General features: G+C 44.7%; 1 protein-coding gene across 1 annotated transcript in view; it reads left to right on the top strand.

The window, feature by feature from the left end:
- The first annotated feature begins 1,675 nt into the window (after positions 1-1,675).
- Positions 1,676-14,804, top strand: part of LOC116272733 (SHC-transforming protein 4-like) — a 99,834-nt gene continuing 86,705 nt past the window's right edge. The window contains exon 1 of the mRNA XM_031661507.1: positions 1,676-2,818. Coding sequence (XP_031517367.1) covers positions 2,234-2,818 — 585 coding nt within the window. The 5' untranslated portion in view covers positions 1,676-2,233. The remainder of the gene's footprint in view (positions 2,819-14,804) is intronic.

Genomic DNA, 14,804 nt, shown 5'->3' with positions numbered 1-14,804 from the left:
GAGCATTGGGCCAAGACTTTACAGGGATGAGGATTATTCATAAGCCCTCATAACAACCCCATTAGGTGGCTGCTGCCGACCTATGAGGACATTCAACCACGGAGAGGTAAAGTAACTTTCTAAAGGAAGCATGTGATGAGGTCATCACAGCATAGCAGAAGCAAGGCAGGGACCCAGGGGAAGGCAAGAAAAATGAGAGGAAGAAAGCAGATGAGGAATGAGGAGGAATAAGAGGTAAATAATCTTGTCCAGAGCCTGTCTCCTCAGCCCTAGGGATGTGGGGTCCAACTGATTTAGCTACTTCCCTCAGTTTTGCCAGGAGGAGATGTAGGGGAGGGAAAAGGAGGTCAGCTAGGGTTGAAGGGAAGATTTATGAAGACGCAGAAAAGCCTTTCCAGGTAAAGAAACGTCTGAACAGCCTTGGCAGAAGGGATGCAGATAGGTGCGTTATCTCCCTGGGGGAGCAGGGAGCTTGAGAGGAGGATGCTGCTTTCACTGGTCACTCTCAAACCATTTAATTCAGAGCCTGAGTTTGGATCCCAAGGGAGCTCAGGCTCCCAAAGTCATCAATATACATGAGCCTAATGCAGCGTTAGGGTCAATAAGATAATGAAGGTGGCACCCTTGATTCCTTTGGTTGCCAGTTTGTCTTAATTTTTTAATTAACGAACAATTTCAGATGACAAAGCCTTGAACCACGGAGTAGTGCAATCTTTTCTGAGAGTTCTTCATCTCTTCCTATGTGTGATTTCCACCCTACCCTGACACCCCACACCCCCGGTGTTTCAGCAGTTTCCTCTTCTCCATTCCTGAAGAACCTGCATTTTCTTTTCCCAGCTCTGGTTTTGGCTTCCTGTGTGCTAAGCCTTTGCAGTTGTCATCATGTCTTCAGGATACATTTGATAGGTACAGGAAGTTGCACCAGACGGAAGATGGAACCAACAATCAATAAAAAAAGAACTATGTTTCTAAGAAAAATGCATCATGGCTTCCCACAGGAGTTGTGAACCGTATGGCCTAATATCCCTGGAACAATGGGTCTAATTTTTAGCTCCTCTGCTCTGCCCTCCCGGCCATCTCAACAAGAAAGAAAATAGATCTTTTAACCTGCTGCTCCCCAGCTAATGATCTGTAGTAAAGATTGCCTTTCCTTTTAACTCATTCATCAGATACCACAAAATAAAATGTGTCCCTCCTCTCCCGCTAGCTTTATTTCTCTCGGCTACTAGTTTAGTATATTTATGGTCTATGAGTCATCAAGCTGCCTCCTGATTGGATAAAAACCAAGCACCTCTGAGACCGTCAGTCAATTACAGCTATTCTCAGCTTCATTCACAGATTTATTAGCTTGCACACACAGAGAGAAATTCATTCGGCAAAGTTCATTCATAAAAATTTCAACACGCTGCGTATCATCCTGCACATCTCAGCTTTCGGCTGCAAATGGGCTTCTGAAAAAAGCTCCGAGAGGAGCCCAGGAGGGAGGGAAGCTCTGAGCGAGGGTAGGCAGGCTGGGAGGGGATCTGAGGAACACGGACCCATCACAAGTCAGTGAAACAATGCGGAGCAGCGCCCGTCAGTAGTACTCCTGGCTGGTGGCCCAGAACGATGCAAGACAAGATCTTCCAAGAGAGGGCAGCCTTCGGAATCAACGAACCCAGGCAGAAGGGCCTTTGGCTCATAGATACAATATTTTTTTCTTTTTAAATGAACAATCACTGGAACAAATAAAGGGTTAATAGGCCAGTCATTTGCCCCGCCCTGTGGGAGCCGAAGGGAGCAGGTTCGAAAGTTCCTGTGTGCAGAACAGAACGCTGGGGTAAGGGTGGGAGTGGGGTGCTAAATATTTCTACTAGGCTCCTGCAAGGCTAGTGATGCGTCGGGGCCCCCTGGCCGGCGCTCGCCCGGGTTCTGTGCCTAAGAGTTGGCCGTGAGCGACCACCGCCGCCGGGAGCCTGGGTCTAGGCTCTGCCGACAAGGATTCCAAGGCGAGAACACTGGTGCCTCTGCCTGGGCCAGGGAGGGACTGAAATCAGAGCAGGGGAGGCGTTTCCCCGCTGGGCTGTCACCCTTAAGGGGCCGGGAGCCGAGGTGGGCGAGCTCGAGAGCAGAGTTGGAGAGGTGGCTGCTGCGAGTTGCATCGGGCGTTGAGGCGTTTGATGTCTGCACCGTTTATCTACCAGACGACGAGGCGATTTATGCAACAGTATCCTGTTTCAGCACTGCCAAGGCTATGCGAGAACGCAGCCAGGACAGCCTGGCAGGACTCGTGCTGTATGTAGGACTCTTCGGGCACCCCGGGATGCTGCACAGGGCCAAGTACAGCCGCTTTCGGAACGAGTCGATCACGTCCTTGGACGAAGGTAGCTCCGGAGGCTCGGTCGGGAACAAGGGCTCACCGCAGCCTCCCCACCCCGCCCTGGCACCTCACCTGCCGGCTGAAGATGCCGCCTTGCCGTCGCAGGAGAGCCCCACCCCACTGTGCACCTTGATCCCCCGCATGGCGAGCATGAAGCTGGCCAACCCGGCCACTTTGCTGAGTCTGAAAAACTTTTGCCTGGGTACCAAAGAGGTGCCTCGGCTGAAGCTCCAGGAAAGCCGGGACCCAGGTTCCAGCAGTCCCTCTTCCCCAGAAACCAGTCTCAGTAGGTCTGGGACTGCACCTCCACCGCAGCCGGACCTGGTGGGCCACAGGGCAACCGCCCTAACCCCTGATTCGTGCCCGCTTCCTGGCCCTGGGGAGCCACCCCTTAGGAGCAGGCAGGACAGGCACTTTCTACAGCACCTGTTGGGGATGGGCATGAACTACTGTGTGAGGGTAAGTCCATTTTCCTCTCTGCACTCTTTCTAAGAACTTCTGTGGAAGGGGGCATCTTCTCTGCTTTCTGCAAGGGGTCTAACGTTACCTACCTGGGTTCTGTGTTTGGACAGGACATGATTCGACTGGACCAAGGGGGAGGGGAGCTGGGTTTACAAATGTCCCTACAACTATCTGACTTGTACTGGAGTCAGGCAGCCTTTGGTTCAAGGACATGAACTGGTGCTAACTTGTAGGACATGAACCTGTGGGTACTTGGCAGGTGTAGAGGCAAGTTCTGATAGAGGCAGCTGATGGCACCACTTTGTCCCCACTGGACCTAGTATTCTGGCCAAAAAGAGTCAAGGACTTCAAATCTGATCAGTGATTGAGAGTTGGTAGGTTATACTGGCCATTGTATTTTGGATGAATACAGTAAAGATTTCTGTGCTATAGAAACACATGGTGTTTAAGGGGCTTGAATTATTCTTTAAAAATTTATTTCAGCATTTAGCAAACACTTCTCAAAACATGTCTGAGTTTCTAACCTTGTGCTAGGAGCTAGTCTTAGCTCTCCAGTGCACATTTATTGCCTTTACTGCCTACGCTGCAGCAACTAGGCCTTGTCCATGAGCTATGGGCAAAATCAAGGTCCTTGCTGGCCTTGCATCTGTCCTTGCTCGATCAAGATTTGGGCAAATGAAGATTTGGCCTGTGCCCTTTCGGAGCTCAAATTTCAATGAGGGAGATCAATGAATACATGCGAAATACTAAGATAATAATACTTAGCAATAGATAGCTAATATGAGAATGCTGAGGGAATTCAGAAAAAAGGAACGATTTTGTGATCTGGGATTCATTCACATGGGGAACCCTCAGGAGAAGATGAATCTTGGAAGAAATGTCAAATCCGGGTTGGCAGAAAGGAGGAAATTCCTGGTAGGCCAAGAATAGGAGCAAAGTCACTGTGGTGGCTGCAGGGGAGCACCACACAGGCTAGCAAGGGGAATGCTGGAGAATAGTGGGGGACTGAGGGAGGGGCTGGGGTAGTTCTCAAACAAGTATGAGTTGAATAAAGACAAATAGAGATCACGAGTAGCTTGAGAGACCGAAGTTGACCGAAGCTCTTAAATGCCGAATGAGGAGATTATAAACACTCTGACTGGTAAATGCGAATCTTCCTAGGTTTGTAGGGCATGACTTGCTGAAAGTAATTTTTAAAAGACCAGTCGGTTGATTTATTTGACATGGATTGAAGCAGGGAAAAATTAGAGACTTGGAGGGCAGTAAGAAAGATACTCTGAGAGTTTAGGTATGAGGGAATGAGAACACTGATTAAGGTGGAGAGGAGAGAAAGGAGGTGAATGGTAAGCCATTCTGTGAGAGAAGAATGAGAGAAACCTCAACAACCCTGGGAGATTAAGCAGATTATTTCAGATCCTAATATAAATAATAGAATAGCGAACATTTATTGAGCAGTGGGTAGATTGGTTTGTTACCATTGTTGTTTATTGGGGTCGTGAAGATTATTGATGGAGAGTTGTAAAGGGTGAAGAAAAGCCTTTCAAATTGAAGTCTCGGAATGACGTCAGTGATGCCAATGACTGAAGCAGAGAAAATTAGGAAGTGGACTCGTTTTAAGTTTGTTTTTGACATATTAAATTTAATGTCATGATCTCTAAATAATGCTAATATGTAGGTAGACAGTCATATAAGACTAGCACTCAGGTGAGATGTCTGATCTGAAGGTATACAGAGCTAGCCCAATAACTGTATTACAAACAGACAATTAGGATCTCAAGGAAGGCCAAATAGTAAACACTGGAAGGGTTACAGAGAGAGCAGGCTTGGGCAGTCCTGGCAAATGGGTAACTAAAACCTCTAAAGCAAATAAATGTATGGGACATGCAGCTCTTGCCCTCCCCCACAGTGACATGGCACATAATGGAAATACTTTCATGTTTCTACTCAGAGTTCACGGGCATATTCTCATTTGTCAAGATTAGGTGTGTGCCAGGCCCTCATGGGAAAACGAGTGACTCTCCAAACCTGGGCTCTCTGCACCTGCCTTACTGTCACCTACACATCCTCTAGCCTCTGCCTCAGCTTTCCTTTCCTCTTGTACCTCCTGCAATCTCTCCACACCCACACACCTGTACAATTTTAAATGTGAAAAGAGTTGCTATGTGATCTCCAGTTTCCCTAGGGATTGGCTCCTCTGGCGTTTTAGATTTTTAATGTGGCCACCATCTGTCTTCTTATGGCAATAATCACTGACCCCAGAAAAAGTGCCGACCCCATGACCCAAATGAACCTCACAAGATTGCCAATATCTGTGACATCCAATACAAGCTAATGACATCTCTTATGAAGTCAAAATACGTGAAAGAACTTACTTTATTAAGTTTTATAGAATCCTAACTTTGAAAGATGGAAGAGACTCAGAAGTTATCAAGGTCAATTCCTTTATGGTGAAACCAAACCCCAGAGAAGGGGTTTTTCAAAGGCCACACAGGTGAGTTAAAGCAGAGTGAGATCTAGAGCCCAAATCTCCTGTGTGCCATTCTCACCTGTCTTCACCACAAGTTTCCATGCTGGTTGTTGTTCTGTTACTCAGAATTCTTTTGAGATGTGAACCAATTTTGAAAATGAATGCCAAGCTATTAATTTACAGTAAAAATATCATACCAAATGAACCAAACTTGTGAACTCTGTATTCCCATCTGTAGGGAAAAGCACGTTAAAACATTTAAATCAAACCTTGCTTGGTAATAATGGATTCAGAGGAGAGAACTAAGAGAAAGATGATCTTAATGGCTAGTTGACACAGGGCTGGTGGATTTAGGGGCAAATTTTACAGGAAAAAGGCCACTTAATATTCTACCTTCTTATCCATATCATGTGACTGTTCCTCTCCCTGCCCCAACTTATTCACTAATCCATTCATCCATTTATTCAACAAATAATACAAATATGCAAATTGCATTATGAATCAATTATGCAGCAGTAACTGTTCTAGGCACTGGGCATCTATGAACAAAACGAATCACTTCTAAGCATCAGTAAACAAAAGAGGTCTGACTCATTGTGATATATTTTAGTGAGTGGAGATAGGTTCAATTGAATAAATGAAAAAATATACTATTTCAGATGGTAATAAGTGCTATGGAGAGCGATAAAGTGGGGTAAGTGAAAAAGGCAGTAGCTTGGGTGGGAATGGAAGTTATTCCTTTTAGGTAAAAAGTGGAGTTGTTATAGCTACTCTTTATTTTGTTTTCTTGCATCTTTTCTCTTTACAATAAGGACTATATTTTCCATCTGCACTAAGCTAGAGTTGACTTTGGGTTAAATATTCTTTTTAAAAAATGGCTTGTTTGGTCTTATGATGCAGAATCAATTTTACAGCTGAAAACACTTTATGAATCCTGAGTACCTGTTTTGAGTAACTTTAATTTAAACTCAGACTTTGGACCCCTCGAAGGTCTCTCAGGGAAGGGGGCCTAACCATTCTTTGAAAGATATTGAGCCAGGAATAGGACAGTGAGATCCCAGTCTGGGCAAAGTAGTGAGGTGGGCAAAGCCCATTAAATGGTGTCAAATGTGACTTCATTCTCCCCATAAGACTAAGTCTGTTTTCTTTAGAGGCCTTTCCAAGTCCATTCATCCATCAGCAGACATTCATTTAAAGGTCTCCCAGGTGCCCAATGTAGTGGGGAATGTGGAAAATCTACACCGTGACAGTGTTCTCCTCTTTAAATGAGGGAATTGGCTTGAAAGCCCTCGCAGCACCAGTGTTTAATGAATGAAGGGTTCCTTTCTCATACGGGAGGTGTTTAAAATATCAGTTTCCTTTCCACCTCTGAACTTGGCTCAAAGACGTAATAAAGCAGAGGCAAAGAAACCAACCCCGACGAGCTGTGGCAGGTAACCACAGTGGCCCTCACCACAACCCCCTGAGGAAGGCTGTGTTCTCCAGGTGAGGCCACTGAGAGCCCAGGTGTTTGTGATCCACAGGATACTTCACAACTAGTAAGTAGCAGACTGAGGATTCCTATCCAGGTGTGTCTCACTCCAACGTTTCTCCTCTTCCCAACCTCTCACTTGACTCCAAGCAGGACGGGCAATCTCTGAAGTATGGGAATGGAGTAACATAGATGAAAGGCCACACTGTGCAGGATAGCCTCATCATAGCACCAGCCCACGGAACTTGCCTTGTCATATCCATGTGAGTGATTTCAGTCTCTTCACTTCAGCCCAGCCCAGCCAACTGTTTCCTAGATTGTATTGGTTTCCTAGGGCTTCTGTAACAAGTACCACAAACTGGGTGGCTTACTACTATAGAAATCAATTCTCTCACAGTTCTTGAGGCTAGACGTCTGAAATCAAGATATCAGCCAAGTCACTCTGTCTCTAAAAGCTCTAGGGGGGGATTCTTAGAGCTCTTTCTTGTCTCTTCTAGCTTTTGGTAATTGCCAGCAATTCTTGGTGCTCCTTGGCTTGTAGGTGCATCACTCCAGTCTCTGCCTCTGTCTTCACATGCATTCTCTCTGTGTGTCCATGGCCAAATTTCCCTCTTTTTTATAAGAACATCAGTCATTGGATTAGGACTCACTCTCATCTAGATTAATCTCATCTTCACTTGATGACATTTGCAAAGACCCTCTTTCCAAAGAAGGTCACGCTCTCAGGTTCTGAGGGTTAAGACTTGGACGTATCTTTTTTGGTGGACAAAATTCAACCCAAAACAGTCCCCAAGAACATTTATTGCAATGTGTTTGCTCACATAGGCCTTCTTGGGTATCAAGCTCATCATCTTTGTGTGCAAATAGAAATTTGTGTTGAAAGATTTTCTTTACTTCCTTTGTAAATCCCACAGTATACTCTTACCATCCATCTTCTCCTGTCTAAGGTTTCTTATCACTGAGCCAGTAAACTAGTATTATCAATCATCTATTGTCTAGACTAGATGTAGTCCACAGTACCAAATGTTATGTCTACCTCAAGTAGCTTTTCCATAGGAGATGACAGGTCTAGGAATTTGAAGACTTGTATTAAAGTAAGGGCTCTGACACTAAGTTGTGTGACTTTGGGTGAGTCACTTCACCTCTGTGGGCCTCATTTTCTCATATTTAAAAGAAGAAAGAAGTTTCCGCCAGGCACGGTGGCTCACGCCTGTAATCCCAGCACTTAGGGAGGCCGAGGCATGCAGATCACTTGAGGTCAGGAGTTCGAGACCAGCCTGGCCAACATGGTGAAACCTCCTCTCTACTAGAAATACACAAATTAGCCGAGCATGTTTACATGCACCTGCACTCCCAGCTACTTGGGAGGCTGAGGTGGGAAGTTTGCTTGAACCTGGGAAGTGGAGGTTGTAGTGAGCTGAGATCGTGCCACTACACTCCAGCTTGGTCAAGAAAGCGAGACTCTGTCTCAAAGAAAAAAAAAAAAAAAAGAAAAGAAGAAGAAGAAGAAGAAGTTTGAACAAATGCTGCTTAAAATCCTGAGGCTCCAGGTATTTTTTCCTGCCTGTTTGAACCCCCTTACTATTAGGATCTCTTTTGGTTAGAAAGAGTTACCTTGAGGAAATAATGTTTATCTGCTTTGTGTTAGCAGAGAAGAGAAAGAATGTCCTTCAGGGATGCATTCAATTCTATTTTAGCACCCTCTTGCTAACACTGAGCTGGCTTCACCAGTAAGGCAGAAAGGAGGGTGTTATACTGGCATGGGTGGAGGCAGTAAGTTTCAGAGAGATGGAGGGCGGTAGAACAGCATCCAAGAGTAGGATTCCAGGGAGGGGTGAAGCGTGGGCTAGCTCGGGGGCAGGCCAGGGTTGGAAGAGGTGAGTGATAGTGGATGGGATTGTGGGAACATGGCATTCATTCCTCATGTGTCTGGCCAGTTAGGTCTGACTGGACTTGGTGTCCAACAGGAGGACTGCAGAAGCGACAGAAATTAAGCCTTCTCTATTTTCTCTGGACAAAAGAGCCAAGTAAAAAAGGCCTTGCCACACACATAGCCTGGTAACTCTAACCTTGAAAGAGGGAGATTTGTAACTCCAGGAGACTCCTGGAAAGACAGTCCCATGGTTTACACAATGAAGCCAGAGCTGGGTCACTCAGGTACCCACAGTGAAGGGAAATGGCTTTCTGCCTCTGTAAATTTCCTTCTTTTCTAAGTTATTGGTGGTTGAGAAGGAGGTAGTATGGATGGAAGGAAACAATTCCAGCTAAAACTGATGCCTTGGCTTTGAGGGTATTATATTTTCCTTCCTATGTCTTTCTTGGAGTAGATGTGGAAGTAGATTCTGCTAGAACTTAGAGAAAACCTGGCAGGTTTGACCCATTCCCCTGTTCTCTCTAGACCTTCACATATCCCTTGATTGGTCCAGTCCTTCCATGCCCCTCTACACTAGAGCCTTAACTGCAAGGAAGAGTCTTAGAGATCAGTGAGTCCACACACTTCATTTTGCAGCTGAGGAAACTAAGGCTCAGACATGTGAAGTGACTTGCCCCCAGCCACACATCTATCAGTGGTGGAACCCAGACAAGAGTTCCTAGTTCTGTGTACAGCACTGTATTTTCTACCTCCATCTTGCTTCATCTTCCCCCACTCTCTGAACTAAATGTGCTACACCAAATGCCTCTACATGATTAAAATGCTGGGTGTGCTTTTTAGAAAGATAATTACAAAAACTTCTTTCTAATAGGAAAATTGTCTTAAAATAGCAGTGAGAAGAAAAGAGGGAGCATAGAAGAGTGGCAAGGAGCCCAAAGAGCACTGGCTTGGCCAGTTTCAACCTTTTGATTAAGGAGGTCCCTGTGGATGGCTGTGGGTTCATGTTGGGCCAGGACTTGTTACCACATGCGTGGACTGGCTCCCATTTCATTCATTTGCTGCAACCTTAATGACCTTACGGTCATTTCCCCAATATGGCTTCCTCTCATTTCCACGTTCATATTACTCTGAAGCCAATACAGTGTTATCATATGGAGGGACCGAACCAAGCCTGGATCCCAATATGACAGTTCCATCACCAGGAGGGTGATCTAAATGATGCATACAGGCTGCCCCACCCTCCCTACCCAGCTTCACTCACTTACATCATGCATCTGTATCTGAAGGTGGCTAGGTTTGCACACCCACCAGTGGCAATGGAATGTGAAGACATTTCTAGCCCCTTTGTCTTTCATTGTCCACTCAGAATATGTGGGAAGGAAGCTGAGAATGTCTTCTTCCTGGGTAAACATACTGGGACGTCTTTCTTTTATGCAAAGGGACAAAGAGTACTGGGGGCTGCGTGAGACCCAAGACAGGGATCCTGCCTTCTCAGCTCAGGAGCTTTTTCTCATTTAACAATGTTACAAAGAGTTTTTAAGGGTAGTAGAACTCTAGGATTAGTACAGGCTGTTCCTGTTTCATGAAGAGATTGTGGGTGAAGAGTTAATTTGTACATCAGTTCTTTGAGATATGAAATTTCCCAGAGAAATGTAACTAAAACTTGATAAGCCTTCTCATAGTTAGGGAGCGGATAAAATGACAAACTGTATGTAAAAAGCTTAGCACAGAGCCTGTCTCATAGTAGGTCCCAAGTGGAAGGACGAGAATGGATTTTCAGTAACCTAGGGGTGCCTCTGGGCCAAAAACTCAGGATAGACTAAACTTGGTTTTGGCATTTCCCCGCATTCCTTTGGCATACTTTCTCCTGGCCAGCAGCGCCACCCTGGCAGAGCTTTCTTCCCTAAGTCTTGCCTTGTGCTGCTCACCAGGGAGGGCCTGCCTGCCTTCTCTAAAGCTGCCTAATGTTTATCCGCTAGTCCCCTGCTCCTCCGGTGCAGCACAGCGAAAAGCATCTGCATTTTGGAAAGATGTTTATTTACTTCACTGACTCTTTATTGTAACGTTTCCCAAAGTTTGCTGAGGACCACCTGTAGCAGTTAAAAATGCTTGTTAAAAATGCAGATTCCCAGTCCCCATCTTGGACTTATTGGACCAGAATGTCTGAGGCTGGGGCCCAGAAACCTGCATTTTTGGCAAACTCCTTATGTGATTCTGCAGCAGAGAAGATTTGGGAACGTCTGCTGAGTCCAGTCAGAGCAATGGTTCTCAACTGGGAATTATTTTGCCACGCAAGGGACATTTGGTAATGTCTGGAGACGTTTTTGATTGTCATAACTGGGAGGGGAGGTGAGTGCTACTGGCCTTTAGTGGCTGGAGGGCAGGATGCAGCTAAACAGCCTGCAAGGCCCAGGGCAGCTCCCAGAACACAGAATTGTGAGGCCCAACGCGTCAAAAGTGCTGATGCTGAGAAACCTTGAGCCAGTGGGATGAAGTGTATGAACCAGGGATGTAGATTAGGAGGCAATATTAAATGGAAAAATAAACAACTGCTCAGTGGTTCCTGTAAATCTAATCTAAGCCACTTCTAAATGTTCTCATTTTCTTCTTTCCCCTCTTTAAAATCTACAGATTCTCTAAAAATTGTAGTTCACGCCACTTTCCACCCAAACAGTACTCCTGTGGCTTCCATATCAGGATCTCAGGTCATGGGATGAACGTGGACCACATGAGCCATATGTTGCTATGAGCAACTCGCATATCAAGAATGTCCACATTAGGACAGATTCTACCTTAACCCAGGGGCGCTCGGGCTAAATGGCATTGACAGGCTAGCTTAGTTTCTTTTTCTGTGGAGGGGGATGGAAATATGAGATTTTATTAGCATTTGTTTGGAAATATAGGAACACAACATCACATTCTCATTAACATAATAGCTATGATTTGTTGAGCTCTGTGTATGTTGCAGGAAGCTTGCATCAATTACCTCACAATGACCCTGTGGAGTGGGTGGATGGGGAGGAAACTGACACCAAGAGAGGTCCATTATCTGGCCTTGATGCTTGTAAGTAGCAAGCGTCAGTATTGAAATGGGAGTCCAACATGTCAACTCCACTGTTGTAGTTTGCTTTACACAGTGTTTTTTTTTTTTTTTTTTCAACTTTTATTTTAAGTTCAGGGGTACATGTTACATAGGTAAACTTGCATCATGGGGATTTGTTGTACAGATTATCTCATCACACAGGTATTAAACCTGGTAGCCATTAGTTATTTTTCCTAATCTTCTCTCTCCTCTCATCCTCCACCCTCTGATAGGCCCCAGTGTGTGTTGTTCCCCTCTATATGTCCATGTGTTCTCATCATGTAGCTCCCACTTGTAAGTGAGAACATGCAGTATTTGGTTTTCTGTTCCTGCATTAGTTTGCTAAGGATAATGGCCTCCAGTTCCATCCATGTCCCTGCAAAGGGCATGATCTCATTCTTTTTTATGGCTGCATAGTATTCCACGGTATATATGTACCACATTTTCTTTATCCAGTCTATCACTGATGGTCATTTAGGTTGATTCCATGTCTTTGCTATTGTGAATAGTGCTGCAGTGAACATACACACGCATGTGTCTTTATAATAAAATGATTTATATTCCTTTGGGTATATACCCAGTAATAAGATTGCTGGGTTGAATGGTATTTCTGTCTTTAGATCTTGAGGAATCGCCACACTGTCTTCCACAATGGTTGAACTAATTTACACTCCCACCAACAGTGTATAAGCATTCCCTTTTCTCCACAATCTCACCAGCATCTGTTATTTTTTGATATTTTAATAACCATTCTGATTGGTGTGAGATGGCATGTGGTTTTGGTTTGCATCGCTCTAATGATCAGTGATGTTGAGACTTTTTCATATGATGGTTGGCCACATGGATGTCTTCTTTTGAGAAGTGTCTGTTCATGTATGTCTTGTCCCCACTTTTTAATGGGTTTGTTTTTTTCTTGTAAATTTAAGTTCCTTATAGATGGTGAGTACTAGACCTTCGTTGGATGCATAGTTTGTAAAACTTTTCCCCCTTTCTGTAGGTTGTCTGTTTACTCTGTTGATAGTTTCTTTTGCTGTGCAAATAGCTTTGTATCTTAATCATGGTATCCTACTGTTACCAGTACCTTCATTTCCACAGGGAAATGCATTAAGATTTTTAACAACTAATTTACAAGTAAATTTTAAGAGCAGAGCCTGTCTTGGGGTTGAAAACTTCCTCTAGTTAGAGGGGTTGACATTCCAGAAGGCAGGAGATTTGAAAAACCCATGTGCTTTAAGGATAACCCCAGAAATTGGATTTTTACTCTCAATATCATCAGAGAATAATTTATTATATAGATGAATCATTTATTGGGAAGTGGTGAAATGCATAATTCAAACTTAATTTTTTTTAACCTAATGCCAACCCTGGCTCCTTGAAATGCCACTGTCCCTCCCACGTCCCTCTCAGCTTGGTTCCTTTAACCCTGGACTCAGAACTCATCTGATACATTAGACTACAAAGTTCTGTTTCATGGTGAGTTAAGCTCTCCAAGGTCACAGGGCTCATCGGCAGCAGAGCAAAGACTAAATTTCACATCTCCTTACTCCCGAGCCAGTGCTCTTTCCACTACATTATGTGAATGAGACATAATTCTTGCATAAGGAAGTGTAGTAGGAAAGTAAAGCAAGGATGTCCACATAAATTACTGTAATAAATGTTAGGTTACAATAAATGAAACCAACGTGATACCAATGAAGGATTATGGGAGTTCAGAGAAGAAAGGGCACACTTTCCACTTGAGATGATTAGAGAAAGTTTCATGGAGGAAGAGGTATCTTACCTGAGTTTTAAGAAATGGGTAGCGTTTCCATAGGCTGAGATGGAGAGAGACCCTAGGCAAAGTGAAGGCATGGAGGTGGGAAAGTGGAGGATGTATTTGGGGAGCAGTGAGCGGTTTGACTTGGTTGAAGAGTGCAAGAGGCATATGTAGGAAATCAGAGGGAAAATAAGATGGACTGATACAACAAGGTTGTATAGTACCTGAAAAGCTGGGTTTTCAACATAAAGCCACTGGATATTTTTTTTAAGGGGGGAATGAGAAACGCAGAGATATGCTTTAGGAAGTTTACATGGGCTGCAATGCTCAGAGAGGATGCAAGAGGAGGGGCCTGGAGAAAGGCAACCAGAAGAAAAACAGAGTGGTAACAAAGGCAGTGGCACTAGGAAGAGAGGGGAAAGATGGGACACCTAAAGGAGGAAGAAGCTACCAGCTTCTCACCCCTTCAGAAATGGGTCACAGGCAGGAAAGTGAGGGGGCAGGATGGATGGGGCTGGGGATGAATCCCATTGTGCACCTGCTGTGTTCAAGGTGAACCCAAAGCATCCAGGTGGAAATCTCCAGCAAAAAATAGAATAGTTAGGATTGGGGAGAAATTATTTTTGTTGTTGTTGTCATCAAGGCCTGTGGAATGTACAAGGCTGCCACAAGGAGAGGGTAGAGCAGGATTTAGGATTTAGGTGTTCTATGGAAAGGGAGGAAGGGAATGGGCAGTATGAGGAGCAGGATGGAGAGAAGACAGGTCACCTAGGGAGAGGGTGGAGAGAATTTCCAGGAGAGAGATTGGTCAAAACCATGTCAAAACCCATGGAGGGTTCAAGGAAGATGAAAACTGAGAAAGAACCACAGGGCTTGGTCTTTTGTCTTCCTACTCCTACCCTCCTCCAGGATATTAACGCCAACCATCACAACCCAAGCACACCATTGGATATCCCACACCTCTACTGTCACCTCCGCCCACTCAGTGACTAGTGCCTCCCTGTTGTCAGAAGTCTGGGAGCCATTCGAGACCACTCACCCTGTCTTGCCACACGCAGCCTCCTTTTATCATGAACTGTCAATTCCACCCTTAGCACATTCCTCACACACTCCCATTTTCCTCCATCCCCACTGCAGTTTCTAAGGTGTGGGCTCTAGTATGCAGCATTTTTAAACTTATTTGATCAGTTTCTTATGGAGCTAATATTCTGTGACACACAGATTGGGAAACTCTGCTGTTGTAGCTTTCATTTGAAACTAGGAGATCAATAATCATAATACAAAGTGGAAAATGATATACGCCTATAGAAAACAGTCAGATACATCAGTGTGAT

Source organism: Papio anubis, unplaced genomic scaffold (assembly GCF_008728515.1).
Source record: "Papio anubis isolate 15944 unplaced genomic scaffold, Panubis1.0 scaffold177, whole genome shotgun sequence".
NCBI classification, from domain to species: domain Eukaryota; kingdom Metazoa; phylum Chordata; class Mammalia; order Primates; family Cercopithecidae; genus Papio; species Papio anubis.
The sequence above is the reverse complement of the archived record's forward strand: the minus strand, read 5'-3'. Positions and strand labels throughout refer to the sequence as shown.